Here is a 15,887-nt window from a genome sequence, read left to right on the forward strand (position 1 = left end):
CTGACACCCAAAGACATCCCTGCACATGGTGCCCTACAGCCCCCTGTGCCTCCCTTTGGGGTACCTACCTGTGTTCCAAGATCCCAACTTACCTCTCGAAGTGCTGGTGACCCCTATCAATCAATCAATCAGTGACACTTGTAGAGCGCGCTACGTACCCGTAGGGTCTCAAGGCGGGGGGGGGGGGGGGGGGTGGGGCGCTACTGCTCGAACAGCCAGGTCTTCAGCTTCTTCCTGAAGGAGAGGTGGTCTTGGGTCAGGCGCAGGTCGGTCGGGAGGGAGTTCCAGGTCTTGGCGGCCAGGTAGGAGAAGGACCTTCCTCCTGTAGTCGCTCTTCGGATGCGGGGGACGGCGGCGAGGGCGTGGTTGGCTGATCGGAGGTGGCGTTTGGGTGCGTAGAAGTTGATCCGGCTGTTGAGGTAGCTCGGGCCTTGGTCGTGTAGGGCTTTGTGTGCGTGGGTGAGGAGGCAGAAGGTGATTCTTTTGTTGACGGGGAGCCAGTGAAGGTCTCTCAGATGTCCGGTGATGTGGCTGGTTCGTGGGATGTCGAGGATGAGTCTGGCTGAGGCGTTCTGGATCCGCTGGAGTCTCTTCTGGAGCTTGGCGGTGGTACCGGCGTAGAGGGCGTTGCCGTAGTCCAGTCGGCTGGTGACGAGGGCCTGGGTGACGGTCTTCCTGGTCTCGGTGGGGATCCACCGGAAAATCTTCCGTAGCATGCGTAGGATGTTGAAGCACGCCGAGGAGACGTTGTTGACTTGTCTGGTCATGGAGAGGGAGGAGTCCAGGATGAAGCCCAGGTTGCGTGCATGGTCTGTCGGTTTGGGTGGGGTGCCCAGGGCGGGGGGCCACCAGGAGTCATCCCAGGCGGAGGGGGAAGAGCCCAGGATGAGGACCTCCGTCTTGTCCGAGTTCAGTTTTAGGCGGCTGGTCGTCATCCACTCGGCTACCTCTCTCATTCCTTCGTGCAGGTTGGCTCTGGCGGAGGCGGGGTCGTTGGTCAGGGAGAGGATCAGCTGGGTGTCGTCGGCGTAGGAGATTATGCTGAGGTTGTGTTTGCGTACGATGGCCGCGAGGGGGCTCATGTAGACGTTGAAGAGAGTGGGGCTCAGAGATGATCCTTGAGGGACGCCGCAGATGACTTCGGAGGCCTCTGACTTGTACGGTGGTAGGCGGACTCTCTGTGTTCTTCCGTCGAGGAAGGAGATGATCCATTCCAGCGCCTTGTCCTGGATTCCGATGTTGCTGAGGCGCTGTACTAGGGTGCGGTGGCAGACCGCGTCGAAGGCCGCGGAGAGGTCTAGGAGGATGAGGGCTGCTGTTTCTCCGTTGTCCATCAGGGCTCGGATGTCATCAGTGGCGGCGATGAGGGCGGTCTCGGTGCTGTGATTGGCTCGGAAGCCGGACTGTGAGGGGTCGAGGGATCCGTTCGTCTCGAGGAAGGCGGCCATCTGCTTGTTGACGGTCTTCTCGATGACTTTGGCTGGAAACGGGAGGAGCGAGATGGGGCGGTAGTTCTTGAGTTCGGTGGGGTCCGCTGTTGGTTTCTTGAGTAGAGCGCTGAGTTCGGCGTGTTTCCAGCTCTCAGGGAAGGTGGCGGTGTCGAAGGATGTGTTGATGATGTCTCGCAGGTGGGGTGCGATGACAGCGTCGGCCTTGTTGAAGACGTGGTGAGGGCAGGGGTCGGTCGGTGATCCGGAGTGGATGGAGTTCATCGTGCGGATGGTGTCTTCGGTGCTGATCGGGGTCCAGGCGTGGAGGGTGGTGGTGGGGGGTGGTTGTTCGGTCATGGTGTGCGTTGGATGGTTGTTGAAGCTGTTGTGTATGTCCGCGATCTTGTTGTGGAAGTATGAAGCGAGGGAGTTGCAGAGGTCTTGCGATGGGGTGATGTCGTTGTTTCCTGCGCTGGGGTTGGAGAGCTCTTTCACGATGTTGAAGAGTTCCTTGCAGTTGTGTGCGTTGTTGTCCAGCCGTTCCTTGAATGCTGTTTTCTTGGCGGCGCGGATCAGCTGGTGGTGCTTCCGGGTGGCAAGCTTGAAGGAGGTCCTGTTGTCCGGTGTAGGTTCCCTTCTCCAGACTTTCTCGAGGGCTCGGCAGTTCTTCTTGGAGCTCTTGAGTTCGTCGGTGAACCAAGGGGCTTTCTTGCTGCCGGGTCTGCTGGGCGGGGTCCTCAGCGGGGCGAGCTCGTCCGCGCAGATGGTGATCCACTTCGTGAGGTTGTCGGCGGCCTGGCTGGGGTCTGCTGAGCTGGCAGGAGGGTGCTGGCTCAGGGAGGTGGCGAGCTGGTCTGCTGTGATCTTGTTCCAGCTTCTGCGGGCGGCCTGTTGCTGGTGGTGGTGGGTCGTCGTTCTCTTGAAGGTGAAGTGGACGCAGCTGTGGTCCGTCCATTGAAGCTCTGTGGCGTGGCTGAAGTCGATGTCTGTGCTGGATGAGAAGACTGCGTCGAGTGTGTGTCCGGCGAGGTGGGTGGGAGTGGACACCAGTTGCTTGAGTCCCAGGTTGGCGAGGTTGTCCAGTAGGGTGGTGGTGTTGCGGTCGTTGTTGTTCTCCAGGTGGAAGTTGAGGTCCCCCAGGAGGATGTAGTCAGAGGAGGGGAGGGCAAGCGGGCTGACGAAGTCGGCAATGTCCTCGCTGAATTGTGTGCGTGGTCCAGGGGGTCGGTAGATCAGGGTGCCTCTGAGGGTGGTGTTCGGGTTGGTGTGGATCTGGAAGTGCAGGTGTTCGGCGGTGGTCAGGGTGTTGTCGGTGCTGGTCGTGAGACGGATGGTGTTCTTGTGGATGATGGCGATGCCTCCTCCCATCTGGTTGGCGTTGCGGTCCCTCCGGACGATCTTGTAGCCCTCTGGGATAGCGATGGCGATGTCAGGCGCTGAGGGCCCCTAGAGAGTCTCCGTCCCCGAGCCTGCAGCCTTTGTTCCTTTTTGACCTTTCCCATTGGATAACATTGAGCGCCCGACGGCTCAAGAGCACCCAGCCGCCCGGGTGCCACTGGCTGTGCCACTTTGTCCTATCCTACTTCCCCCGAGCAAGTGACCAGGAGCCCAGCTCCCACAGACGCGTGGCCTGCTAGCCAGCAGCCACCAACCGGAGGCCCCCTTTCCCTCATTGGATATCATTGGGCCTACCTACCTCTGCACCCGGCCGGCCCTGCGCTGCTGGGGTGGAACAGATTCTACTTATCTGACCCTGGGGGACCCCTGAGTCTATACCCGGAACCTTAACTTCACCAGCCAAGTACTCACCTGGAAACCAGTAACTCACTTACCTGCCATTGGATAACATTGACCCATTTTGAATCGAACATTTTCTAAGTGTGAAGTTTTGAAAACTGTAAATATTCATATAAAATCAGCCGAAGTCCGAATTCTGAAGTACTCACCTTACCGGGATTACTAGTAATCTGCATTTTCTCCATAGGAACCAATTGTATGCTTTTCTATGAAATTTCTTCTAAGTGCCTACTTTCGAAAACTTGAAATATTCTTTCAAAATCATACGAAATACTGAAACGCAATTACCTACCTGTTTTAAGTTCAGACCCTAGTGCTGGCCCTAGAAGCCCAATACTGGATTACAAAAGTAATGCAATTATACTTTACCTGCAACCTGAATTTTCTCCCATTGAATAACATTGCCAGATTGTCAATGAAAAGTTTCGAATGTGAACTTTTAAAACCGCTTTATATTCATGAAAATTCACCACAGTAACTAAAACGTTTTTGCGAAACTGGTTTCAGCTTAGACCCGAGGACTGAATCTAGGATCTAGCCCTGGAACTACTAAAGTAATCTGTAATGTAACCAAGAGTACTTTTATGGTAACAATCCATTGAGCTCAATGCTAAAGTGTGTCTAGACTTGAGTTGCCTTCAGCAACTCCTGTACCTATTGTGTTCACCACATTTATTGCTTCCTTGCACAGTAATTACATAAGAGTTCTCATATCTAGCAAAGTATATTTTAATGCCTGTTGGTTCTAAAAATAAAACAACTATATCTTTGGATATGAAAACCATTGGCCTGGAGTTCAGTCTTTGAGTGTGTGAAATCCTTTGCTGACTGAGTGTGTACAACAAATGCTTTGCACTGCCCTCTGGTACTGCCTTACTGCTCGACCAAGCTGCCACTTTTGAGAGTAAGGTCAGTCCTGACTTTAACCTCTGTTATACCTTTGCGGTTTGTGAGCTCTATACACACTGTCCAGTATATATAGAGCCACTTTCTCACATAGCAAAAAAGAAATCTGTCACTAGGAAAATTGCATCATTACACGGTGTGTGTCAGATAGAATGAAGACACAATCTAGATTTGTGTTCCACCTAACGGAAAATCATGGTATTCATGTCCCCATGTATCTGGAGGTTAACAAGAAGGTCAGAGATGACAATGTTAAGATAGATGCAGATAGTGAGTGTAGGTACCACGATCTCTTGCAAATCAGTTACGCAGTATGTCAAAAAAACATCAAGAAAAGACCACTTTACCTGCCTGACTGCTCTTCAAGCACACCAAAGCCTGACCAGAAAAAAAGCTAACTATCAGGCAATACAGACATGTTGAAAATGCATAATTACAACAGCAAATGATATAACTACAACTAGAAAAATATATACATACTACAAGCAACAGGTGTTGCCGGCCACATTAACTCCTGCGTGCGTGACCTTCGACCTTGTGAATCGACGTACACTCCCATATGGCTGAAGCAAAGCAGGTACTCCTCATTACTGAGCTCCACGGCACACAGGGCATCAAAAGGCTGCTGGGAAAGGAATGCAAGTGCGGGGTCACTTGGGTTTACCAGATTTATTGACTGGGCATCCCCATGGATGAACAAGAGAGAGAACCCAGACTGGTATCCAACACAGAGCTTGTCCTTGAACATGGCCATCCACTGAACATTCCCTGGTGCCTGCATTTCATTGACTTTCTTGTGGAAAGGTTTAGTTCTATAAAGTTCATAACAAAGAACCTGCCTTTTTACTGCCACAAACAAATAGGGGGGAGAAGTTTTATTTTCTGATGACGTTGCAATGAACTGGCAGCCTTTAGTTTCTGGTAGTTTAATGTCAAAACTGCCTTCTGATCCATCCAAGGCAGACCAGGGGTAAAGGTGAACATGATGATTGCGGCCACAAATAAGGACAATTATTTTCTCTTTGGAAAACAGCTCAATCTGGTGCACCTTCTTGCAGTCAGCAGCTCGAACAATTCCTAGAACATAAAGAACAATTTCAGTCAGAACACACAATCACGGATAGAACACTTGTTACCAAGCATGATGGACAATGTATTTCACAAGGTAAACACATTCAAATATCTGCTATCGCTGAGAAGACAGGAAAGTGAGAGGCACTTCGAGATGAATGTCAGGAGGAGAAGAGGGGAGTAAAGTGGTAAAAAGAGACAATTTGTCAAAGGTGGTGGACCACAATCACGAAATTCACTGTGATCTCATCTTTAAACAAATATATGACTGAAAAGGCAGATTTTATTAATTTCAATATTTTAAGGAGTAAGTTATATGAATTTCCCAGTCCTTTGTGTCAATGAAAGAATGGGATAATACAATTCAGACAAGGCACCTTAAAAATAAAGTGATTTTCTGATACTTAATTTTATTTTGAAAACAAAAGGCTTAAAGTCTTAAATGTCCTGCCATGGAAAAAAGCTACTGACTGGAGCTCATTACATCAATAACAGTGCTACCCTACAGGAGCTTGTAAAATAAGTGATTGCCGGTGAGGTACTCATTTACATAGGATATTCTCTTAGAAGCACATGACTGCAAAACAAGTGTCCCTGAGTTACAATCATGCCCCAAATGAAAAGCGCGAGAGAGGAGAGTGCTCCAGGGCCTCCAAAAACTCTACAAAGTTAAGCGTGAAAGCCTCCGCTGTAATCCAGGAAGCAAAAGGCAGCCTATATTACCTCATAACACTTCATGGCAGAAGCATTTGTGAACCTAATCAAAATGCATTGACAACAAGTGTCTTTTAATAGACCATTATTAGTGGCAATAATGGAACACTTGAAAGTGTGGAGCTGCACCACCTGTGAAAAATGTTATGAATTTAGGCACCATCAACTGAAAAGCTTTCCAGTATATTGGTAACTAGCAAGCATGTGTTGTGACTCATTTAGTTTCCACTAAGGTTCCGCAGAATGCTCTTGCACTGCAACACCAAAAGATATCTGTGGACAAGATACAAATAACAATACAAGCTACACAAACTCAACATGAAATCAATGGTGAACATGTTCATTTAGTTTAAAATGGAACAGGAGGTTTTTAGTAAATAAGAAAAAAAGTGTAAGAAGATTCTAAATGCCCGTGCAGGTCAAAAACAATAAAACATATTTTAGAATAAATGCTTTTTGTTTTGTAATACACCACATACTCAGTTTCCTTTTCTTTTAGAGGTTCAGAAACAAGGTAACCACGATTTCAAGAGACATCTAGTAACATACCATCTCTTGTCAACTCTATGACATAGAGCCCTTCTTCGGTGCCAATTACAATACGATCAGGATCTACATAACAGAGGAACAACAAAGGCATTAATTTGTTTATTACACATTACAAGGCTTAAAGTACAATATTCAGGAAATGGGCATGTAATTATAAGAGCACACTTCGGGAAAAGGGCATATGTAAATGCATCATTTCCCTTAGACATTCCAGTACAAGCTATAATTTGACTAACTTGTTGATAATTTCTTTGCACTCTGGGGGAAAGCCAGATCAGACAATTAGTTCCATCTATCTGGGGGACATGAGTTTCAGGATATTTAATACGTTTTTACTTTTACAGTGGTGAATAAAGAAGAGCTGATGAGTAAAAAAAAACAGATGATAGTTGAATGGGTTTACATTATGGTCTACACACCCCTAGTGAGGAAAGGAATATATTACTTACCATCTAAGCATCAATTTGTAGCATATACTGTAGATTCATATGCTTAACCTACTCCTGCCATCTAGTGTTGGGCTCCTCCTCCTATAGTCTGTGTTGCGTATGTTCATCAGATCCTTTGTTAGATTGTTTTTAGCTCATCAGGCTTTAGGATAGGAGCAATATAGTGACGAAAAAGATAAGAATGCAAGTGAATGGTACCATAATCTAAAATGTTAATAGGTAAGAACATACATCAACCAATAGCTGCCGGGGAAGGAGCGTGGGTGCATATGAATCTAAGGCACTACATACAACAAATAAATGTTACAGGGTAATTCACATATTCCAGTTGTAGCAGGTAAGGGCCGTAAATACATATGCTTTGCATGAAATATAAAGCTGTGCTCCCTAGAAGCGATGGTTAGCTAGTGTTTGAAAAAGTATTCTTAAAACAGCTTGAGCCATTCTAGCTTGTTGATTAGCTAAGACATCAACACAATGTTTTATGAATGTATGTGGGATATTTCATTTAGCTGCTTTACGAATATCTGGTAGTGTGATGCTTCCTAAAAAGTATATTGAGGTTCCTCTTTTATGCTTTTCGGGAGCAAGTCTAAATACATCTAACTATTCATCTGGCTATTCCAGCTTTGGATATTGGAGAACCTTGATGTGGCTTTGCAATTGCAACAAAGAGTTGTTGCATTTTGTGAAAAGATTTAGTTCTCTCTATGTAATACATTAATGCTCTTTTAACATCCAATGTGTGTAAAACTTTCTGCTACTGAATCTGTTTTAGGGAAGAGAACAGGTAGCTCTATTGTTTGGTTTGTATGACAAGCAGACACTACATTTAACCCCTTCGCCGCTGGCGGGATTCCCCCGCTGTGCTGGGGGACGCGTGTACAGCGCCCCCATGCTCATGACGAGGTCAGCTCGTCATGAGCCACGGCGCTCCGGTGCTCATGACGAGCTGAGCTTGTCATGACCACGCCCGTTCCGATGGAACGATCAGCACAGCAGGGGAATCCGCCCAGGGTGCGAGCGTTCCATATAACGGGCGCGGTCATGACGAGCTCAGCTCGTCATGAGCACCGGAGCGCCGTGGCTCATGACGAGCTGACCTCGTCATGAGCGCTCAAGAGGTTAATATGAATTTAGGGTTGGTAGAAAGTACACATTTTTATGGAAATATTTGGAAAAGTGTCTCTTCCAATGCAAGGGCTTGGATTTCACTTATTCTTTGAAGAGAAGTGTTAGCTACTACGAAGGCCACCTTCCATGTGAGGAATCGAATGTCACAAGAATGAAGTGGCTTAAAGGGTGGTCCCATGAGTCTAGTGAGAAAAATATTAAGGTTCAAGAATGGTGCAGGTGGGGTAGAAGGTGGACTTGACTTTTTAGTCCTTCCATAAATGCTTTAATCACTGGAACTTAAAAAAGTGGCACGTTTTGTCTATTTTGCATGTAAGCAGCTAAAGCTGCTAAATATAATCTGATTGATGTATAAGCAAATCCTGCTTACTGCAGATGAAGAGAAGCAATAAGGTCTTGTACTATTGGAAATAAAGGTTGGCTTTGTTTATTTAAACAATAATGTACAACTATAGACCATTTACTGCGAGGTTCTGCATATGTGCTCCCCAATCAATCAATCATGGCATTTATAAAGGGCACTACATACCAGTGAGGGTCTCAAGCCGCTAGGGGCTACTGCTACTGTTTGAAGAGCCAGGTCTTGAGGAGTCTCCTGAAGGTTAAAAGGTCTTCGGTCTGCCGCATGCGGATGGGAAGGGTATTCCATGTCTTGGTGGCGAGGTGGGAGTAAGATCAGCCGCCGGTGGTTGCTCTTCAGATGCGGGGGACGGTCGCTAGGGCGCAGTCTGCGGAGCGGAGCTGGTGGGTGGGGGTGCAGAGGCTGAGTCAGCTGTTGAGGTACGCTGGTCCGGTGTTGTGGATTGCCTTGTGTGAGTGGGTGAGGTGTTTGAAGGTTATGCTCTTGTTGATGGGGAGCCAGTGCAGGTCTCTCAAGTGGGGTGTGATGTGGCTGCGGCGAGGGATGTAGAGGATCAGTTGTGCGGAGGTGCTGGTGGCGGTCGTGGGAGCGGGGGTTTCGGCGGGTGTCGGGGTGGTCACTGCAACGTAGTTGTCATGGATGTCTGGGATCTTGCGATGGAAGAAGGTGGCCAGTGAGTCGCACAGGTCTTGTGATGGTGGGATATCGTTGGAGTTGGAGCTGGGGATGGAGAGTTCCTTCACGATGTTGAAGAGCTCTTTGCTGTTGTGTGTGTTGTTGTCTAGGCGGACTTTGAAGGAGGTTCTTTTGGCGGATCTGATGAGGTGGTGGTGTCAGCGGGTGGCGTTCTTGTGAGCTGTGTAGCTTTCCGGTGTCGTTCAAGGATCCAGTTTTCGGCAGGTTCGCTTGGAGGCCCGGAGGTATTCAGTGAACCAGCTGGCTCTCTTGCTGGTGTGGGTGTTGGGAGGGCTTCTTGAGCGGGGCGAGGGTGTTGGCGAAGTCATTGATCCACTGTCTGAGGCTGCGGCATTAGTCTGGTCTGCGGGTGGGTTCTGGGCGAGGGCGGTGGTTAGCTGGTCCTCGGTGATTTTGCTCCTGCGGCGGCAAGGTATCTGCTGGGTGCGGTGGTGTGTGGTATGTTTCCGGAAGGTGAAGTGGATGCAGTGGTGGTCGTTCCAGTGGATTCGGTGGTGCGGTTGAAGAAGACGTGGGAACTTGCTGAGAAGATGGGGTCAATCGGGTGTCCAGCTGTTTGGGTGGGTGTTGTGACGAGTTGTCGGAGTCCGAGGTTGTCGATCAGGGTGGAAGAGTTGGGGTTGTTGTGGTTCTCGAGGTGGAAGTTCAGGTCCCCGAGAAGGATGTAGTCCATGGAGGCGAGGGCGTGTGTGCTGATGAGGTCGGCGATTGAGTCGCTGAACTGCGGTCGGGGTCGGGGGGGGGGGGGGGGGGGGGGGTCTGTAGACGAGGGTCCCTCTGAGGGTGGTGTTGGGGTCGGTGTGGATCTGGAAGTGCAGGTGTTCGGCGGTGCACAGGGAGTCGTCGGTGTCTGTCGAGATTTTAAGAGTGTTCCTGTGAACAATGGCAATTCCTCCTCCTACTCCGTTGGTGCGGTCTGGGGGATGAGCCTTCCAGGATGGCTATGGCGATGTCGGGTGCTGAGTAGTGGTTCCACCAGGTCTCCATCAGGAAGGCAACGTCTGGGGCGTTGGTGTCGAGTAGGTCCCAGAGTTCAACGGCGTGTTTGCGGGCAGAGCGGGTGTTGAGCAGGATGCATCTGAGGGAGTTGGGCTCTTCCGTAGGTGGGCTGGCGGGCCGGATGCTGTTGAAGCTGCAGTTCCGGCAGGCAAAGGGTCCTTGGGTGCGCTTCTGGGCGGCCAGGCAGCAGGTGCTAGATCGTCCGGCGGGGAGTGCGTGGAGGGTGCTGGAGTCGTAGCGGAGGCGGGTGTCGTGGCTCTTGCGGGGGCCAGGGGTCTTGGCGCTGGGCGCGGCCCAGGTGCGGACGGTGCAGACGAGCTTGCCTTAGGCGCGCCTTCGGTGCCCCAGCGGCACACCCACTGCACGGCCTCCATATGAGGAGCTGTGGGAGGGGGGAGCAGCTGAAAAGCGGGAGCGAGGCGGCGAATGGGAGTACAGGGCTGCAGGGACGTAGCAACGGGAAAACAGGTGGGGAGCGGCAAGAGGCACAAGAATCAACAGTATGGGAACAAAGGAAAGAAAACAAATTATGCACAAAGCAATGGGACACAGAGGGGAAGCAAGAGCAGAAAAAACAAAATGATACAAATTCAAAGGCAGTTAAGGCACAAAGAGAGCAAAAATAGCACAGCAATACCAGTGTCACGGACCAATGCGGGTCCAGGCAGCGAGACCCGCAGGCAGACCGTGCCGTGCAGCAGTGTGGGGAGAGACCTGCCTGTGAGCAGGGTCAAAGGTCGCCAACCCTGAAGGGTTGCATCTGTGGTAATGGTGACTTGCGGAATTGAAGCTTTGAGAGCAGACACTGCAACGGATTGCTGCTGTTCCACCACTGCAAAGAGCGATGGGTCGCTGGTCCTACCAACACTAGGTAGATGCCCCTTTTCTTGAGAACATTGAGATTGAAGAGTGCATTGAACAGGACGCATATGTAGCGTTTGGTACTATGGATATGCAAGATGCCATCATTCCTAGAAAGCTCAAGACTGTTATTATATTGGTTTTACACTGTGGTGGTTGAAACAGAGGTAATGATACCTGGAACTTTTGAGCCCTTTCAGGAATGTGATATATTTTGTCTGTGACTGAGTTTAATGTTGCACCTAGGAATGGTTGTATTTGCAAAGGTTGGGGCTGAGACTTTGCTATGTTGACTGTAAATTCTAATTTGTGTAGAAGACTGATTGCCTGTTGTGTGTGAAGACATTAGTGTTTGGTAGGACTTTTGATGATCCAATAGTCTAGATAGAGGAAAACATGTATGCCCCCCCCCCCCCCCCCTCCTTCCCTTCTGAGATGACCTGCTAACATTGCGAGGCATTTAGTGAATACTACTCTTGGAACATAGTTACTCTGAATTGTAACACCTTGTACTGGTAGTGCTGTCCGATGATTGGAAAACTGGTGTGCTGGATGTATGGGAAAATGGAAATAAGCATCTTTGAGGTTTAATGCTGTCATGAAATCTCCTTGCTGTAGCAATGGTATCATGTCTTGTAGTGTGACCATGTGAAAGTGTTCTGAGGAGATGTAACTGTTGAGTGGGATGAGGACTAGAATATGCCTTAACGTCCCGTCCTTTTGGGAAAAGAGGAAGTATAGTGAGTATACTCCATGTCCCTGGTGTTGCTTTGGGACCATTTCTATAGCTCCTTTTTGAAGGAGATCTTGAACCTTCTCTTGGAGGAGTATAAGATGTTCTGGGGAAATATTTTGTGTCTGTGATGGTATTGAGGGTGGTGTATTTGTAAGCTCTAGGGAATACCCATCTATGATGATCGATAGAAACCACTGATCAGTGGTGATTTGTGTCTGATGCTGGTGATACAGCTGTAGCCTTCCTCCACATATGTTATTTGCTGAGGGGGAGGCTTAGTTAGTCACTGTTTAGTAGGTGTGGTGGACCCACGACTTCTTCCTCGATTTTTTTATAGCGTGACTTAGAGTAGGTTCCACTGGAGTATTGCGCCTGGTAGGAGCCTTGCTGTTTTTACGCACTACCTGAATCAGTTGATGTGCCAGGTCTGGCTGCCCCGCTATACTGTCCTTTCGCAAAGGAACTTCTATGCTGGAAGGTTTGTAGGACATCCATGGCTTCAGCTGTAACTTTTTTTTAGTTTTATTAGCATGTCATCCACTTGTGGCCCAAATAAATTTTGGCCATCAAAGGGTAGGTTTAAGAGTTGTTGATGCACATAGGTCTTAAAGCCAGAGACCCTAATCCATGAATGATGCGTAATGAGGATACTAGTGTTTATTTCCCTTGCACTGGTATTAGCAGAATCCAGTGCACATTGTATAGTAGTATTCAATATGACTTAACCGTCCCCTACCAATGGAGTCCCCTTCTGACGATATTGTTCCGAGAGGTGCTGCAGTAGCTCCTGCAGCTCATCCTATAGGGCTCAGTTATAACAGGAAAATAATCGTACAGAATTGGTGATACGTATGCGACTAGCTGCTTGTGCAGCAACACGTTTCCCCAAAGCATCACATTTTTTGCTTTACTTATCTGTAGGTGTGGGATTCCCAGTGCTCTGTGAGTAAGCCCTTTTTCTAGCACTGTGTACCACTAATGAGTCAGGGGGTACTTGTCACCTGACATATGCCAGGCTGATGGACACACTTTGTATTTTTTGTCCACTCTAGGACTTATCATGCTGGACTTCGCCAGCTGCTTAAATATTTCCTGTGAGGATTTATATATGCCTTTTGAAATAGGAAGGAATTGCACTGTTCTGTGAGGCCTATTTAGTGTCGCCACACAAAAAATCCTCCTCATCCTCTATAGTGTGAAGATACACTTTGTGGTAGTGTGCGGCCATACTGATTAGTTCATGATATGATGTGGTATCATCAGGTGATGAGGGTTTTGAAGGGAAGAGGTCCAGCTAGGTATCATCCATCAGAATTGTAGCATATTGATCCCATGGACTCTGTATATTGTCTGGGTCCTCTAGGGAATCTGGAACATATAGTGAGCCACCTGGTAAATCCTCCCTTGTATCAATATCCCCCGTTGATGACTGTGAGGTTGATGTATGCTGCTGTTATGAAGGTAGGTGCTCTGTTGAATGCTTATGTACTGGTGATATTGCCAGTGGTTGTACTATTGGCGGTGGAGGCGATAAAGGCTTATAGGGAGGGGGATTAGGAGGAAAAATAATAGGGCCACTGCCCGGCCTTTCTTTTTGGGAGTCTTGGGTGGATCTGGCCCCATGATTTGCTGTTCAAATGCTTTTTTCCTATTTGGAAATGGGTCAGAAATAGTTGGGACGACTTTGCCCCCGCTTTGCCAGTGTACGGATCCATAAAAAAAGTTTTTTTGTCTTTTGTCCAGTTTATCTTGAAGTTTCTCAAGAATTGGTTGAACAGGCAGTTGTTTGGGCTCTGACTGTGTGTTTCGATGTCAAAGGTATTTTCGGCACCGACATGATTTGCGACCCTGATGATGGTTTCAAAGAGTGATGTTTTGGTGCCGAGGGCGTCTTTGGGTGTTTCGGTGAGTCTGTTTTTTTGGTACTGGCACTGAGAAGACTTCCAGGACTTTACATTTTGACGGTTGTCAAGTGTTTTTAAAGCAAAGGGACTCGATTCTGCACCTGACCCGGTTTTCAAAGACCACCATGGCCCAAGGGCAGTGGGGTTCCAGAGACCACCGTAGCTGTTTTTGCCAGGGAATGGCAGCCTTTCTTCGATTTTCTCACGTGCCCTTGTATGGAAGGATCATGGTCGGAGCTCTTGTCTCTGCTGGCCACCAGTGTAGAGACACCAATCGACACTGCCCGTGCCTCAGTTTTATCTGTGTCCTGTTACAGCTCTGCTGACAGGCCCCTGAAAATATCAGGTGTAGCTTCGCTATGCTGTGACTGAATGGCGTAATGGGCCCAACAATTTTCTCTTCGTTGCAGAAGAGTTTCTTAAAGCGGAAAGCCAGACATGGTTCACACAACAAACCGTCGTGTTCTGTTAACAGAGATACTACAACTTGTGCTGGTCCGGCTTGGAATATTTGGCACGACAGAAGCTAAAGGGAGTCTTTTTCATCCCTCTTCGGCATCTAGTATATGGAGTTTGTTGTCGTTAGAGTTGGTGTCTAGAAGTACAATGATGCGTCGAAACCGAGCACCAGCGGATATATTGAAAATCTGAAGTAACACCAGTTGGTGTAGTGATTCTCGAGGTCCTGCAGACATTTGAAAAAGAATGGGGCGCTGAAAGGGCCTCAAAGCAGGAATTGAGCTTCGGTCATGGAACTCTGAGAATGATTTTTTAATCCAATGGCAAAAAAAACCCAATCTAACAAAGGAGCCGATGAACATGAGCAACAGACTATAGGAGGAATCACGCACTATACCTTTGTGTCTAGAAGAACTTCTTAGAAGAAAAACAAGTTACAAATGTCCGAGCCCAACACTAGATGGCAGGAATATGCTAAGCATATGTTTCGTAGCCCAACACATGCTACCAATGCACAAGTTACGATATATCTGTAAGAGACATTAGTTAGTGATAGATTCCTTACATTAGAATATCCCCAGGCGTCAGACTGGGGCCGGAAAGTTTCGCTTAACAGTACCCCTGGGCGTCAGTATGTGGAGTTCTGCGGCTCCGTGTCCGGTACTGAGGTCGTCAGCGCCAAGATGACGTCACGGAGAGTACTTAGGCACCACCCATGCGCACTGACATCAGTTCTGTACACAACTTTCCACACCAGGAACGCCGAGCCATGCAAGATACTGACCTTCGGTGTAAAAAACTAGGGCCCTGAAAGGGATGACCTTAACCCTAGTAATCAGTTCGCAGAATGGGAAGGATGGGTGTGGCGGTAAGGAATCGATCCCTAACTAATGTCTCTTACAGATATATCGTTACAAAAGTAGTAACTTGTGCATCTGAAAGAGACACGTTAGTGATAGATTCCTTACCTTAGAATAGATACCCCAGCAATACCAACCCCAGAGGTGGGTCTGCGAACAAGATTACACCAGAAAGTCATGGAGCACCGAACGGCCAAAGAAGCAGTCTCTCCGGACCTGACTGTCAAGGCAGTAGTGCTTGGTTAACGTGTGCAGTGAGGCCCACATAGCGGCCCGACAAATGTCTTGCAAGGGAACGCCGCGTCCCAAGGCAGTAGTGTCTGCCGTTGCCCTGGTGGAATGGGCATGCAGCCCCACAGGAGGCTCCTTCTAAGCCAATTAGTAACATGCTTTGATGTACAGAATGACTCACCGCGAGATGGTCCGTTTGTGCACAACCCAACCTTTTTTGGCGCCCACGTAGCCAACAAAGAGCTGGTCATCCACCCAGAACTGTTGTGTATGCTGCAGATAAAATGCAAGTGCACATTTTGGGTCCAGACGGTGGAGCCTCTCTTCCTCCCTGGAAGGATTCGAGGCAGAAATGAGGTGGACAAAGTGATGATCTGCCCATTGTGGACGGGCGTGACAACCTTTGGCAAGAAAGAAGGACGGGTCCTTAGAACCACCTTGTCCGGATGGACAGAAAGGAAAGGAGGTTTGGAAGAAAGAGGCTGGAGCTCACTCACTCTTCTGGCAGAGGTGATAGGCACCAGGAAAGCCGCCTTTAAAGTGACAAGACGTAAGGGACAGTTATGAAGAGGCTCAAAAGGAGCGCACATCAAAAAAGTCAAAACAAGATTCAAGTCCCACTGCAGCATTATGAAAGGCACTGGAGGAAACGTGTGTGTAATGCCTTTGGGGAAACTTAACAACCGGGGGCACAAAAAGAGAAGGCTGATCTGGAAGCCGTAGAAAGGCG

The 15,887-nt window shown here is 48.5% G+C and overlaps 1 protein-coding gene across 1 annotated transcript in view; it reads right to left on the reverse strand.

Annotated features, from left to right (window-relative positions):
• Window positions 1-15,887, reverse strand: part of CDC42BPB (CDC42 binding protein kinase beta) — a 900,025-nt gene that overhangs the window by 141,065 nt on the left and 743,073 nt on the right. The window contains exons 29-30 of the mRNA XM_086937841.1: window positions 6,468-6,530; window positions 4,614-5,210 (exon numbers count right to left, since the gene is read on the reverse strand). Coding sequence (XP_086793967.1) covers window positions 4,614-5,210; window positions 6,468-6,530 — 660 coding nt within the window. The remainder of the gene's footprint in view (window positions 1-4,613; window positions 5,211-6,467; window positions 6,531-15,887) is intronic.

This window comes from Lissotriton vulgaris, chromosome 9 (assembly GCF_964263255.1).
Source record: "Lissotriton vulgaris chromosome 9, aLisVul1.2, whole genome shotgun sequence".
NCBI lineage: Eukaryota > Metazoa > Chordata > Amphibia > Caudata > Salamandridae > Lissotriton > Lissotriton vulgaris.